This window comes from Acyrthosiphon pisum, chromosome A1 (assembly GCF_005508785.2).
Source record: "Acyrthosiphon pisum isolate AL4f chromosome A1, pea_aphid_22Mar2018_4r6ur, whole genome shotgun sequence".
NCBI classification, from domain to species: Eukaryota; Metazoa; Arthropoda; class Insecta; order Hemiptera; family Aphididae; genus Acyrthosiphon; species Acyrthosiphon pisum.
Window position 1 is genome coordinate 94,731,140 of NC_042494.1, and position 15,471 is coordinate 94,746,610.

The following is a 15,471-nucleotide window of genomic DNA, read 5'->3' on the forward strand; positions in this document are numbered from 1 at the left end:
ACCGCTAAAGGTGCAAACGTGACACTTAATTTGCCCCAAAATTAATATTTCATATAAGTTGTTATTTAAAAATGTCGATGTTATAAAAAATTGTCAATAAATAAAATAGAAATTCATGTGAAAATTTAAAATTATAATTTTTAATAAATCGGTTGAATTTTTCGATCTTATAAAAAATTGTCAATAATAAATTGTTAAAATATAATATAGGTATGTACATATAAATAAATATAGTTTGAATAAATCGGTTGACTTTTTCGGTTTTATAAAAAATTGTCAATAATATATACCTAGTTCTAAATTTAATACTTATCTGTTATTTAATATCTATTAACCGTGGCACACAGGTATCTAGGATTTTAGCACTTTCGTAAGATACAACTTTTTTCCTAACCCCTTTTGGGCGCTTATGTCTTTCACTGGATAAAATATACCAAGACAGCAACTAGCAAGACCATGGTCTGCACTCTGCAGACTCATATAAGTACCTACTCGATAAAATACGTCCGGACCCAATGGGTCTCATGTTGCTTCTGACATTGGGAGCCCAACTAAGGGTTGTCCCCGACGAGTTGCAGTGTCCCGATGGGTAATGAAGCAAAGAAGGGTAGGCCCACGAGTGGATAACCTCTAGTTGGGTCCCAAATTTCTTTTATCGCATTGACACTGCATCTCATCGGGACACGACTGCGTGTTTTCTCACCTGTTCATTTAGGTATATATAAGTAGGTTCCTCTCGAGTGTGCGGTTCTATTCGCATAAAGGTACATACATTGAGTTTAGCTGCTGAACCAAATGCACTAAAATGAGTCGGCGCATATATAGGTCGCGTTCACTCATTCAGATGACGTTAAGTATGATTCGGTTTTGTTAATGGATCTACCGATATTTTTCAAAATACCTTTTTAAAGGCCGTAGGATCATAAAAAAATATATATAGGTACATATGTAAACAAATAATACAGGTAACATTAATATATAAAATATTTATGTATTCATATAACATATACATATAGGTACTATGTTTATTATGTAATACATCGTATATATTATATATATTTTTTAATAAATCTATTATATAGAACACAAAAGTAATATCATTTAACAATGGTAATAAAGTGAGAATAACACTTGCGGGGTGCATTCTGTTTGGATTTTGTATACAAACGATAAGACGCGTACTTATACCTAGGTATATAATATTATGTCCTATAATATAATATAAATAAATATTTAATATGTATAGGTATAAAAAAAAAGAAAAAAAGGCGATTACGCCGCATTTGTCATTTTCAAATGCGATGTACTTATCTAACTTAAAATCAAGTTCATTTTATATATAAAAAAACATTTAGGTATAGCTGGTATACCACGTTTAATATAGAAAAATACATAATATTATATTGTACTGGTTACAGAGCTACCTATTTGAACAAAATGTATGCTATTATATACCTAGTACCTTCCAATAATATTAATATTATCATCTACGTTGGCACTTGTCATGATTCGGACTAGATAGAGTAATATAGGTACCTTAACCAACTAGGCACCTATACATGTCATATAATATCATACTAAAAAAAAATTGTATTCTATTACGTTAAACAAATTGATGTATTATTCACGCACTCAGGTAGCACGAGAGCAGTAATTGTAACCTACCTACTCACAGCGGGTCAGGGGCGGTTCCAGTGACCTGGTTGGGGGGCGGGGGAAGTCATAATTTTCAGACAATTTCAATGATTTTTTTTTGTAGTTTTTTTTTTAACAGTATAAAATTGTTTAGAAATACAGCTTAGGGGGGGGACCACTACTTTTTTTTTTTACATCTTGGCTCTTCAATTTGTATTAATATATTTGGTGGCTCGCGAGACTCTTGGCCACCCCTGGTATATTATAATCATACAAGGGCGTATTTTTAGAAATGTCTTATTGGGCTCAAACAAAAAATTAAAATTATACCATATATAATAGTTATAAATCAAAATCTCATAGTTTATGATCAAATAATCAAAAAACGCGTGTGTTTTATAGAAATATAACAATTAATTAGTAAAAAAGGTTACTCTCGGTAATAAAAAAGTGTAAAATACGGCGAATGGGCCCCTCTGCCCCCCTCAAATACACCCCTGCAAATAGGCATATGTATATAAATTAAATAGGTACATAGTTTACGCTTAGCATAATATTATAATGTAATACGAGCAAATTTGATTTATTCGACGAGAGTTAAAATACCTAAACATAACTCTCTTGTTTCGATGAATACAAAAGGAATGAATCCAACAGTCTCGGTTCAATCAGTTCAGCGGCGTCGTATTGGTTCATTATTTCTTTGCCACAATTCGCAGCGATTTTCCGCAGCGAAGCCTACAAATAAAACAAATCACAATAGGTATATTATTATAAAATTATAAATTATAAAAATATATATATACATAATATACACTCGCGAGTACATAGACATATGAATTATGGTTAAAATAACGCGATTCAACACAAACGTATGGTAGTTAGCAATCGTCATCAAAAATATAGACATCGCCGCTGTAGGTTTATATTTTTCGATTGTTTTAAATCGGAAAATAGTTATCTTCGACGATTTAATACAATTGCATAGCGGCATAGCGTGTATACAAATTATATTATATTAGACGTTTCGGCATAAATGCATTAATGCAGTTCAGCGACTTTTTTTTCAATTTGTTTTAAACCGCGTGTTTTGGCAGGGCGTAACGCTATTGTCTATTGGACGATTAAAAACAATTTTGAAGCTAAACTCAAATCGAGAGTTACACCCGAATCGAGTAGGTTTATGCAGTTATTTTAAACGTTGTCAGGTATTGTCTAAACACATCGAATATTAAATGCAACAATGAAAAAATGGAAATGTTTAAATGTTATTAAAGACTAAAGTATAGAAGATATGAAAATATGCTGCTATACTTTTCTCTGCGAGGAAAATTTAGAATTCACAGATATGTTTTTACTTTTTGGGTATAGTGCAATGGAAAAATATCTAGTAGCATTTTGTTAAGAATTGAATTTTTTGTTTTGTTTTTATTGTCGATTCTATGTCACTAAACAAAGCGTTACAAAAATCGGCCTAGCAAAAATTGATTAGAAAAAAAAGTTTTTAGGTATACCCAGCAAAACATATCTATGTTAAAATTAATATTTTTTTAATTTGAATCCTTTTTGAATTTTTGACTTTTGAAACTATAATAATATAAAACACCTTGATCAGAAATTTTGAACACTATACCTATACAGTGTTGATTAATTTAACACAAGTACAATATTTGACTATATTATTATGTAAATTACTTAATATATAAGAAATAAAATACCTATAATAAAAAATGCATAACTATAGTACCTATATAATAATTTAACCTGATAGTTTTTCTTCTTTGTTATTTTGAAACATTGTGCGAAATAATAACATTTAAATCACCAATGATCCAAGTGGCAAGTACCAATATAGATATTGAATATATATATATATGAATATGATTATGTACTTTTGTGGTACACTTTAACATTTTTACGTATATAAGGTATGTATTCCATGGTGATTGTGTGGTACACTTAAACGGTTATACGTATAGATGCCAGATACCACGCGGATATCAAAAAACGGTATCTCTATATAGGTATTGCAGTATGCCTTTATAGTTACACTTAAAGTTATGTAATTTATAAATATGAAGCTTAGGTATGTATACTCACTAAGCACGCCACTAGAACACCGTCACTGTGATTTCGTTCTCGTTCGTCTTTGCACAACCTTATCAAACGGTTAACGCCTTCGAGTTCCACGAATTGTTTCGACACTTCTACATCGCTGCACAGTCTACAATCATAAAATAATATTACAATTAACCGATGAATGACGATCGTTGTAGATTGTTGATATAATGTGTAAATTGTAAGTTATAGAGCTCAAATATATATTTCAGTAGCGTCGCGAACTCACGATACCCCGCAGGAAGCAATTAATGCTATATATCGAACCACTCAACCACTGCATATAACCTGCGTAGGTACCTATATGTAAGTATAGCCATTTAGCACATTACCTATATATTTAGATATAGATTATATTATTATGCACTTGGAAGTTTTCTTCTGACTTTCGAAGATTAAATCGGTCGTATTTACTATACGTAATTTTTTCAAGAAAAATTATCAAAAGACAATTTTTTAAAATTTTTATCTTTTAACATTTTCTAGCAAACTGACGGGGCTAAACTTAAACTAAGGGGTACCTACTATATAGTTGAGCTAATAACTCTATGATTTAGAAGTTACAGTTATCCCCATAAAATGATGCCTATGGTGGTAATATTATCGTTGTACTGATGCACTACTGTAGTATACCTATACTATACTATACCATCTATATCAAATGTCAGTATAATATGCCACACATGGATATTCAGCTAGACATACATAAAACATTAATATACAAATGCCTAAATAGGTACAATGAATAGTTTGGCACAAAAAGTGCGATTTCTATAGTTATTTATTTATGTAGGATTCTTATTATTAACATATATTTGACCTTTATGATTTAAAATATTTTAAATTATTCTTACCTACGAAATATAAATTTAAAAATTATTGAAATACTGTAATATTATAGATACATATATCAATATAATATAATTATAGTCATTAGATAAATATTGTGAACTGTCTTTCAAATCTTCTACCACAAGCTCAGCTTATTAGAGGGTTTCAATTTATTATTTACTACACCTATATCTGTATCTATATTTATTTTATTCATCAACATTCAATGTTTATTTATGTAAGATACTACCTATTCACTGTGCTAGGTACTATGAATTTACTTGAAAAAAAATTATATTATTTAATAACCAAAATTGGACATTTTTGCAATATTATAGTCACATATTATTAGTATTCTAGTGCTGCATGCGCGCTGTACAAATTACAATAATAGTATACATTATTCTAATAATTTCCAAATATAAATTTATTTGTCAACTATAATATAAGAAGACGATAATTAATAATTATATACTTTGTGGCTACAAATGTTATTTCTTGTTTTGCTCGAAATCTAATTACAATTTTTCAGATTTCTCCGAATCGTATTAAAAATAATAAAAGCTGTGAGTGTATCAACTCCACAACCCAAGGGACACATTGCTTCAGTTCTGCCTCAGGATAAAAAAAATGGGTCGGTACGTCTTTGTATATAATACCTGGATAAGGCGATGGCTGTCTTGTGCTGTAGCCGTTCCGCGGCCAATATCTCGGGAACGCGTTGCAACGGCGAGTGCCGCACTTGCAGGAAACACAGCAAAGCGATGACCGCGTGGTTGGCCGCCATGTGCGGTCTGGCCTCGGGGACCGCTGCCATGTTGGCCAAAAGCGTGGCCGTCTGCTCTTGCAAAAACACCGACGACTTAGTACCGTTCTTCCGGACTGCTTCTATCAGTGACCCGGCAGTGCCCATGTTCAATATGGTCCATATCGCGTTCGGTTCCATGAACGTGATGTTGGCCAGCGCAGCGGACGACAGCAACAGCGTTTCCGACGATCGTGTGGTCTCCACCAGGTCTGATAATCATAGAAAAAACAAAAATTGGTCAAGTCACATATTATTAATATTATTATTTATATGGGTGGCACGACGGCGCAAACAGTGAGGAAAATCTGTAGCGAAAAATATTGTGCTGATGTACGAACGCCAACGTTTGAAACGTTGAAATTTTTATGCGCTTGGCGTGCGGTATGTAAATTAACCGTGGTGTATATTACGAGACGTATAATAATTCTAATTTGAAATAAAACCAATATAGGTACTTTTGATTAATACATTTTAGTCGACATCATTATAGAAAAGTAATTAAAGTTAAGTATTGATTATAATAAATAACTATATAGGAGGGTCTGTGAGACTCGGGTGAAAAAGAGGAAAGTCGAAATAGTATAAACAAACTCAACTACGGTAGGTATTGGTTATCGGAACTGAACAGACCAAACGCAGGATCATGGCGTTTGCAATGTTTACTTCATTGTTTAGCAAACAGACAGTCCGAATTTCTCTGTTATATCAAACGTTACCGCTATAGAATTTCCTCATTAATAGTATGGTCAGACGGTCGGTGACTTACATGTCAACGATGATATAATAGTGTCTAGGTATTCGCTTAGCCCGTTGACGACGTGGTTGTCTTCGATCCAAGGAGCGGTGATCTGAGCCAACACTGACACGGCGTCGGTGAGTTCTTTTTCCGAGCGGTTTTTACTGCCCAATACGTCTGATAATATCTCCACGCCTCCAGCCTAAAAATTAAACAGAAGTATATTATATTTATGTACATACATAGTTATTACTTGTTACATTATAATATTATACGCAAGTAGGTATTCAATATACAATTATATTTAATTATATTGTCGTAACCGTTGGTCATGTTGTGTAATCGGTATTTCATTTGACGTTGGTTTTGATTAAACATATGATACAATAATATTGTTTTGGTTAGGGCCCTACCTTTTCGAATTGTCTGATGCTGTCCGACGAACAACACACCATGGCCAGTGTGCGCAGGGCAGCCGATCTGACTGTACTGGACGCGGCTTCTATGCAAACAGTCAACAACGATCGGACACCATTGCACTTCGTCACCAAGCTACCAAGATGAACACTTTCCAATCCCAGGCTGTTGATACTGGACATGGTCTTAACCAGCTCAATATCAGTGCTTGGTTCTTCCAATATGTCCACCAAAGACTAAAAGTTTAACCAAATAGTATGAAATATGAATTATGATGAAAATAATTATATCCAAACCCCAAACCTATAAACTATCTTTGAATAGGTACCTGTATTTTCTTCATTAACAAAGCGTCGATTAATTCACTAAATATTTGTCCTAGTGCGGACACGTCGTTTAGAATAATCTTTCTGTTGCCTAGACGTCGGTTAGCATGAATTCTCAGTTTCTCGGAAACATCTACCAAGTCCATGCATAACTCTTGGCCGTGCTCAGGTAGTTCACTCTCGTGATCACAAACAAAGTCCAACAACAGACCAGTTAATGTATGGACAGATGGTCCAAAATTATCAACTGGACATTTGTTCAAATCACTAAGAAAAACATAAAAATAAATTATCATATTATGTAGATAAGCCAATAGGTACCTATAAACAAATTAATTAGAGCACTTACCTGTAAACTTTTATAAATTCATCAGATATGGATTTTGTACGTTGATAAAGGTCCCGCACAACTTCAGAATCGGTGCAGACAACAGTAGAAAAACGACAAGCATCTTCCGAAGTTGCTATTGATTTCGATTGTAAAGTGGTCATACATTCAGGTTCACATCTAAACCTCAGTTCGTTTAGCCACTGGCCAACAGGCACTTCGTTTTCACGTTCAATTCTGGAAACAATATTGTTAACTTATAGACTATAGTATATTTTAAATGTAATTAGGTATTAAATATTCATATTAATTTAAATTTTAAAAGTACTTAATTCAAAAGTGTTCTCAATTTAGATTTAATTAAATATCTATATATACACGTTGATTAATGAAATAAAATAATATTAAAAACTTGATTTGGTATAATATTTATATCAGTTCATCGATATAAGTTATTCAGATTTCATAGAATAAAACAAAATACCTAACCCATATGGCATAATATATAACTGCTCGAGCGTATAATTTAATAATAACGTCATATTATATACTATATAGTGTACCTATTATAGTATTATACCTATACATATATATATAATATAGGTATTATAATAAACAGTACGTTATACAGTATACACTCTAGTACTTTACTTTTTTGGACTACATCTAAATATAGAGACTATAGGTAGATATATTTTATCTATTATCTATAATTGTATTATGATTTTGGTATTAAAAACTAACCTGGAAAAGCTATTTTTTAGATGTTTTGGTTTTTTTAATTGTAGATCTTTTCTATAATGTAACCTGGGCGTACAACATCTGTTTTTGGTCGATTTTGGTGTAGACGTATGCTCAGGTGAGCCCGGTCTGTCGGATTCACATAGACTCACTGTGTCCACATCGTTAAAACGGTCGACAAACGGTGTTGGTGGATCGATAATCAATTCGTTATTTTTGATGCAGTCCTGTTTTATGTTTTCTACAACAGTAACGTTTTCAGACTGATCGAAATGGCCGTCAAAACTTTTCACTGAGCTCGGCGTCGACAATACTACGGTGGTTTTTGGCAATTCATCAACAATAAAACAAGTCCGGTTGGGTGTGCGTGCAGGTTGTTCTTCCTCGTACCTTTTTACCGTCGGTCTGAATGGTGACGTTTCCTCGGCGGTGGTGAACTCAAACGAACGGAACTTTCTGGACAATTCGCAAGCTGGTAGAAGACAATTGCAATGATTGGGCGATTGTGGATGGGGCTCGCAAGGCGACGGCACTCTAGGAACTGGGGCTTCGGGTAACACTCCGTCTGGCAATTTGTCGGTAAACGCATTCGTATTGTCATATTGCTTATCTTCTTTCGGCAAAGCTTTTGACAATCCTAAGGGACTACTCTCGGAGTCTGAAAAACCGGAGTCCTGTGACTTGTGACTACCGTTGCTCGGGCTGCCAGACGACACACGTCTGCTATCCGGTGACGAGGATGGTTGTCGGCGCCACGAGTGGTGAATATCTTCATCGTCATCATCCAAATTGGGAAACCACACCTTGCTACGAGTCCGCTGGAAGTCAGTCATATTATTATTGCTTATTGGACCTGAAACAAAATATTTATCTTACTATATATATATACAATCAGTTTACAAGTTTAATACAATGTCGCGTAGAAAATGTACATTGTTAAAGCAAAAAATCGAAAATATTTAAATGGTTATATTGCAATAATTTACAATGCGATTTATAGAACTATTTATAGAACAACATTTTGTGTACGGTTTCAATGCGGAATGTATTTTTTGTACGAGTGTTCATATCGGCGGAACACCAAAACTAATCTCTTTTAGCAATTTGGGAAACACTTCTTTATCGTTTAGTAATATATTATATTACTCGTGCATACATATACATTTCGTGTAAACTTCAACTAATATTTCAAGTAGGTACATTATAGTTGCTATTCGATTAAAAACCATCTGCATTTAAAGTTGTTATGCTTTGATCAATATTAGCAATTTAAATAGATATGATATTACCTAATTTTTTAGTCATAAATCAGACTGAGGTTAAATTCGTTCATTTAAAAATGTATACTATGTATGTAACAGATGTATGTGGAGGGGGGGGGAGTAAACGCAAGTCTATGAATAATTTATTTTGATATAAATTTAATTTTTTAGGATATTACCATTTTTTTCATTTTAATAATGGATGTAGAATGCAATACAATAAAACACCTATAATATTATTTTCAAATATACGTTTTAGATTTAACTTGTATTTAAATTTTAATCAATACCTAATAAATTAATATTAAAATAAAATAAAATTTCTTAAAAATGTGTAGTTAGTTAACTTCTAACTTCTAAGAGAATAGTCAAGTTAAAATTGATTTTGTCTATAGTGATTCGTTGAAAACTGTAATTATATTTCTGGCAACTGGTGGATTTGTTTTAAATGTACATATAATGTAGGTACCTACTTAAAAGGTTTCTTTGACCTGCAATGTATAACTGTATAAGTGTATAATATATAGGTATTATATAATACATTATAGTATTTACTAGTGTACTTTATATTATCAGTTATAACTATACCTACTATTAGAAACTATTTAAAAACTAAAAAAATGTCTATATAATAAATGTATAATCAATATATTAAATATTTATTAATTATATTAGTTAATAATTAAATTATTTAACATAAAACGTTAATATTATTCATATAATTTATACGCCTATGACAAACATCATATAAATATTCAGCATTTGTACACGTATACGCGTATGACCTACCTTGGCTACCTGTAGCTATTTATAAAACAATATATAGTACGACGAGTGACTACAGAGTGAGTGTGTAGAATTTATAGACACCGGTAGCTATCAAAGTTCGTTTTTTAGGCTCTCCAGATATAGTAATAATAATTGAACGGGTGTAGAGTAGGTATTAAGTTCTTTTTATTGTTCTCAAGACATTTTGTGCGGGCGTGACTGATAGCGTTATAGAACGTCGAACAATAAACCATATAGATTAGTCCTATATAGCCGTGACCGAATAACAATCGTCTCCTTACTTACAACGAGGGTGACATGAAGATCGAGTTCACTTGGATATTGCTTTTGGAAACAGGTCACGGTTAAAAATATATACCCGAGTATACAGGTATACTGGTATAGTCTTCAGAGTGTGTGGTTAGGTATTACTTTAAGGAATGCACATACGTATACCTACCGGTTGATTATGGACATTTCAGGTTGGTCCAATTCTTTTATTAGGGTATATTATATTTTTTGAAGACACATTTACAATGCGAAAACAAAAATACAAGATAATTATAAAATATGTATATAAAACCAATTACCGGTTTGTATTCTTATCGAAGGGTGTATGCTATATTATACTGTACCTGGTCATGAGTACCTTTATATATATATATATATATAGTAGACATAATATATAAGATAAAATAACAAAGTAACTATACAACATTTATTTGAACTAATACATTACACTCAGTCGGTTTAATAACTAATATATTAAGAATCAAATCTGAAAGAAAACGAACATTATAGACAATGCCAGACGCTTCAAACAAAAGGCAATTATGATTTATGAAGCCAATGACCATAATATTCTGTTATAAATATTATAAGTCGCTGGACGGCGGACGCTGATAACAGTCAACCTTCCGAGTGGTCGCGACCCCCGTTGAGAAATACATTATGTTATCGGTATCGAATCTACGATTTAAACGAGTTAATATCAAAAACGTAGTTACACAATGATTATAACTTACCTATAACTTATAAGCATAATATGACTTATGAGTGTCTCAATTCGACGAAAAATCTATTAGAAGGTAATTATTATAAATACCTAATAGTTTTATTTTGAACAAACTTTTTAATATAGCCGTATAGGTTTTGTTTGCCTAGGTATTAATGTTTTTATAGTACGTACCTACTCGTATCCATTGTCCACAGTAATATAACTAAAAACGTATAATATAGGTATCTAAAAGATTAATTCCATAATCGGTTAAGGATATAAGACATTCTTAGATTTTTAAGCAAAACCTATAATCTTGCAAGTTGAATTTATAATGAAGTTTTTTTACACGAACACTTTTTTGGGGAGAATGTTTATGGACACGAGTCGGATACGACAGATGGCTATAATAATACTCAAGTCTGAAGTATATATTAGAGCCTAGAGGACTTAACCAATCCCTATATTGAATACCACATGTCCACATATTATATAGCTTTAAACATTAGGACTTGTGCACTAACTGTATGGCCTTCTAAAATAAATAATTATTATTCAAATGTATCTTGCAATTATTTATTTTAACATAATATGCTCAAGTTCATTGAACGTTTTTACACATAATAAAATATTTTTTGCTGCTGTTTATAGTTTCTTGTTTTTGCGTATCATTAACAATGTAATATGTACAACGATACTATGTAATTTATATAAAAAAATTGCAGTTAAAGCAGTTTGAATAAAGAGTATTCGCTATTCCTATGAAATAAAGAAACATCTACCACTGTAATTTTTAATTGTGTATATTTGTATACAAAATATAAAACAATTTAAAGTTATATGAAATATTGTACCTACTACAAATTTAACTAATATTATATTCATATCCATAATTTCAAACATAGCAAAAGTGCAGTAGATTGTAAAATGATTAATAAAAGACAAATATTTGGAATAGTTTTTTTTGTAAAATAATTTAACGAAAATCATTATAATTTTATTTATGTAGTGCTGAATGCTGATATAGATACTAAGTATATTTTTTTGAGTACACTAATATTATGTCCCTACCTATAATCTATATAAGTAGTCATACAAATAAGACACACACTGTTATTATGTACCTATATAAAAAATATATAATTTATACCACAGCGTCATTTCGATTTATATTATAAAATGTAGTTATACATTATACAATGCAGAGTGCACAGCGCATGGTGATAGATCATTACATCGTAATATGTTACATGTAATACCGATACATACATACAGACCGCGCCTTTGTATGTATATATTAGAGATGATGTACACTGCCGACAGCCCCCAGATAAATGTCATGTATATAGGTACTCGTGTTCCACTGGCCCTGGATATTTTCCAATTATTTTAAAGCCCTGATATACAATTTAAGGTGCAAAACAAAAGAATCCAATTTGTGTGATGTTGTATTACGATCTAAACAGATTTTAATACTGTCCAAATTCCCTGAGGCTTTATTTTACATTATAAGCACTAATTTTTTTTCTATTGTACGACTAATATAATATACCTATCTATACTGAACGTTAATGTATTGTATACACGTCTCCACGGAACACGTGACGATATGGCGAAGGAAAGTATGTAAAAAAAAAATAATATTCAAGATCGTTTCTGGGTGTCGGTATACCCAAGTATATTCAACACGTTTCATCAGTTTTCTAGTTGTATATACACATCATAGATTTTTCATGGTTATCCGTGTAGTCTATAAGAATTTTTAATAAAAACAGTTATATACTTATATTAAATATAGGTACTATATATATGCATATAGGTATTGGCCATCGGGTATGGTGGTTCATTTTTGCAAAAATGTTTCCTCAAATTCAGTGCAATCTTAATTTTGAATTATTCTACAAAGTTTATAATATAATTCTTAGATGGGCTCGTGCTTTTACTTTATGTTATTTACATTAGACATACGCAGTCACGCAGATGTTTCAATTACGAAACTCAAATAACAAAAGTTTAAACATAGGTATAGTTCTTCAAATTTTATATGCATATTTATAATTTATGTATTATGTATGCAACATGTTATATTGTTATAAATAACCGATTAGTCATCTACGTATATGTGCTACACTGCTACTGGAGTGTTCAAGAGTGTAGAAAAATAGTATCTGGGACTTATTAGAAATTATTGGAACACATACCACAGTACACATGTGCATAGTCCAGAACACGAGTCAGTTAATAGTAATACTGGCACATTGGCACACGCCAAATATTTGAAAATTAAAACAAACTACCTATATAATATACAGTATGTGAAAATCTAAAAAATGTATTATTTATAGTTTGACAAAAAATCTCTTTTAAAATAGAAGAAAAACATACGTTCAGTTAATTGATTAGTTATATTATACCTATATAATAATCCATTTATACAATATTTTCTATTTTTACCGTAAATTATTATGAGGATAAATCATAAATATTTGTGATGCGGACGTGTTAACTTGATATATTTCGATTGAGTTGAAATTATTAGCATATACCTATAACAATAGATATTCGTTTCAAAAGTCTAACGTTTAGGTTTTTCACTTTTTCTGATACGTGCTACCTACCATTGATACATAAATAGGTATGCGCTATACTATAGCGCATACCTATTTGTAATAATTATTTAAATACCTATTGGTTTAAATACCTAATATCAGCATCATTAGCGAGTGAAAAATGCGTGTTTTATACTGTTGATTAATTAGTACATTATCGGTCGAGAATGCCGAAGAAATCTAGCACCCATATTAATAGTGCATTAGTGTTCGTATGAGTACAGCACGGGAGAGGAAGTAGGGGCATTAAAATAGCGTATATAGACGCAGGATTGCAAAACAATAAAAAATTGTCTCGCCAAACCGATCACCTCGTTTATATCGTATCATATTTTAATAGACGGATCGTTATCGTGATATATTCATACATACGTAATTTTTTTTTTATAAATTGTATGATTAGGAAAGAATGTTTACCTTTATTGCGGAGCGCGGATTGTTATAATCGCAAGCATTTTGCTACGTTCAACAAGCCCCCGCGGGGTCTCTTATGCCGGTGTGTTATCTCACAACATGTTTGGTCACTTTCTCGGTCGTTCAGAAATGTACCCATTGAATAAGTACATATATTTAGTAGGTAGTATATTTCAATGACGTCCAAAGATTTATGCGTGTTTACACTACCGGTATTTATAATTTCGCATTCATCTCCATTCAGAAGGTCGTTTAACAATAACAGCGGTAAAAAACTTTGCATTTAAAAATATATAAACGTAAATATTAATTATTTTTTAATCAAATCGCGTATGAACGTTATAATGTTACATAACTATTAATATCTAAATATATACGATAAGTCATTAATTTTAATAAATTAATTTTTTAGTAGGTACAATTATATTGGAATATCAACCAATTATTATACATTACATAATTATTACTTTTTGTCCAACCACATTGTTATAAATTATTATTTTAAATGTTTTTGATTGGGCGTGAGAAAATATTATTGACCGAATAGTCAACCATTCAGTATACTTGGTAGGTACTATATAATACTTTCTAAGCTTTAGGGTAAACATAATATTAACTATATACCTACCTACCTATATGGTAATATGATATAATAACCAACTACATAATATTATACGATGCAGCGTGAATCTACTAACTATTGTTAGTATTAATGGTAACTATACCTATACAATAATATTGTATTTTATTCAAATAAAATATACATTTTTAATTTACAAACCATATACTTATACAGAAATAGTATATTATATACATTATACACACCTATATTTTTTCTCCAATTTGTATTTAATTTAATTTTAGTATAACAATAATTATACCTAGGTACCAAGTTATATTATTGTTCGATTTTTGCAATCTATTGAACATATTTTTCACATTAAAATAGGTACGTTTAGGTACATTGTTTAAAGACTAAGTGCGGTAATGTTTATACTTTATAATTTATATACTATATAGTATATACCCATTGGCCATTGCCCATTTAAGGAATGCTCTTGATGGTATTTTTATTTCAAAAAGGTTTTATGAATAAAAAAATTGTTTAAGTAGGTACCTATACAGTAATGTTATCTAACGTGTTATTTTACCACGGTTCACAACAAATTTGTTATATTAATGGTTGTGTACTGTAGATACAGAATTTCTAAAGAATTTCATTTCACATACTAAAATATAGGTGGGTATACCTACGGCAGGTGTCGTGCAAAATCGTGTAGTGCATTTATGAAAAAATAAGAATGTATAGGCTTTACTGAATACCTTTAGTGTTAAAACCCGTTACATTATGTCTATTGTTATACAATGTTATTTTCCAGTTAACTGATAATGATTTTTATCATATTATATAGATACCTACTGAAAAATATAATGTCTGTGAAAACTAAATGGATATTCGATTTGAAGTTCCCAATATTTCA

At 31.2% G+C, this 15,471-nt stretch overlaps 1 protein-coding gene across 2 annotated transcripts in view; it reads right to left on the reverse strand.

Moving 5' to 3' along the window:
• Positions 1-977: 977 nt before the first annotated feature.
• Positions 978-15,471, reverse strand: part of LOC100168182 (protein inscuteable homolog) — a 37,579-nt gene continuing 23,085 nt past the window's right edge. For both annotated transcript variants that reach the window (XM_008186968.3, XM_001952804.5), the window contains exons 3-10: positions 7,944-8,793; positions 7,221-7,436; positions 6,874-7,138; positions 6,542-6,781; positions 6,159-6,330; positions 5,244-5,601; positions 3,736-3,859; positions 978-2,373 (exon numbers count right to left, since the gene is read on the reverse strand). In XM_008186968.3, the coding sequence (XP_008185190.1) occupies positions 2,242-2,373; positions 3,736-3,859; positions 5,244-5,601; positions 6,159-6,330; positions 6,542-6,781; positions 6,874-7,138; positions 7,221-7,436; positions 7,944-8,773 (2,337 nt within the window). In that variant the 5' untranslated portion in view covers positions 8,774-8,793 and the 3' untranslated portion in view covers positions 978-2,241. The remainder of the gene's footprint in view (positions 2,374-3,735; positions 3,860-5,243; positions 5,602-6,158; positions 6,331-6,541; positions 6,782-6,873; positions 7,139-7,220; positions 7,437-7,943; positions 8,794-15,471) is intronic.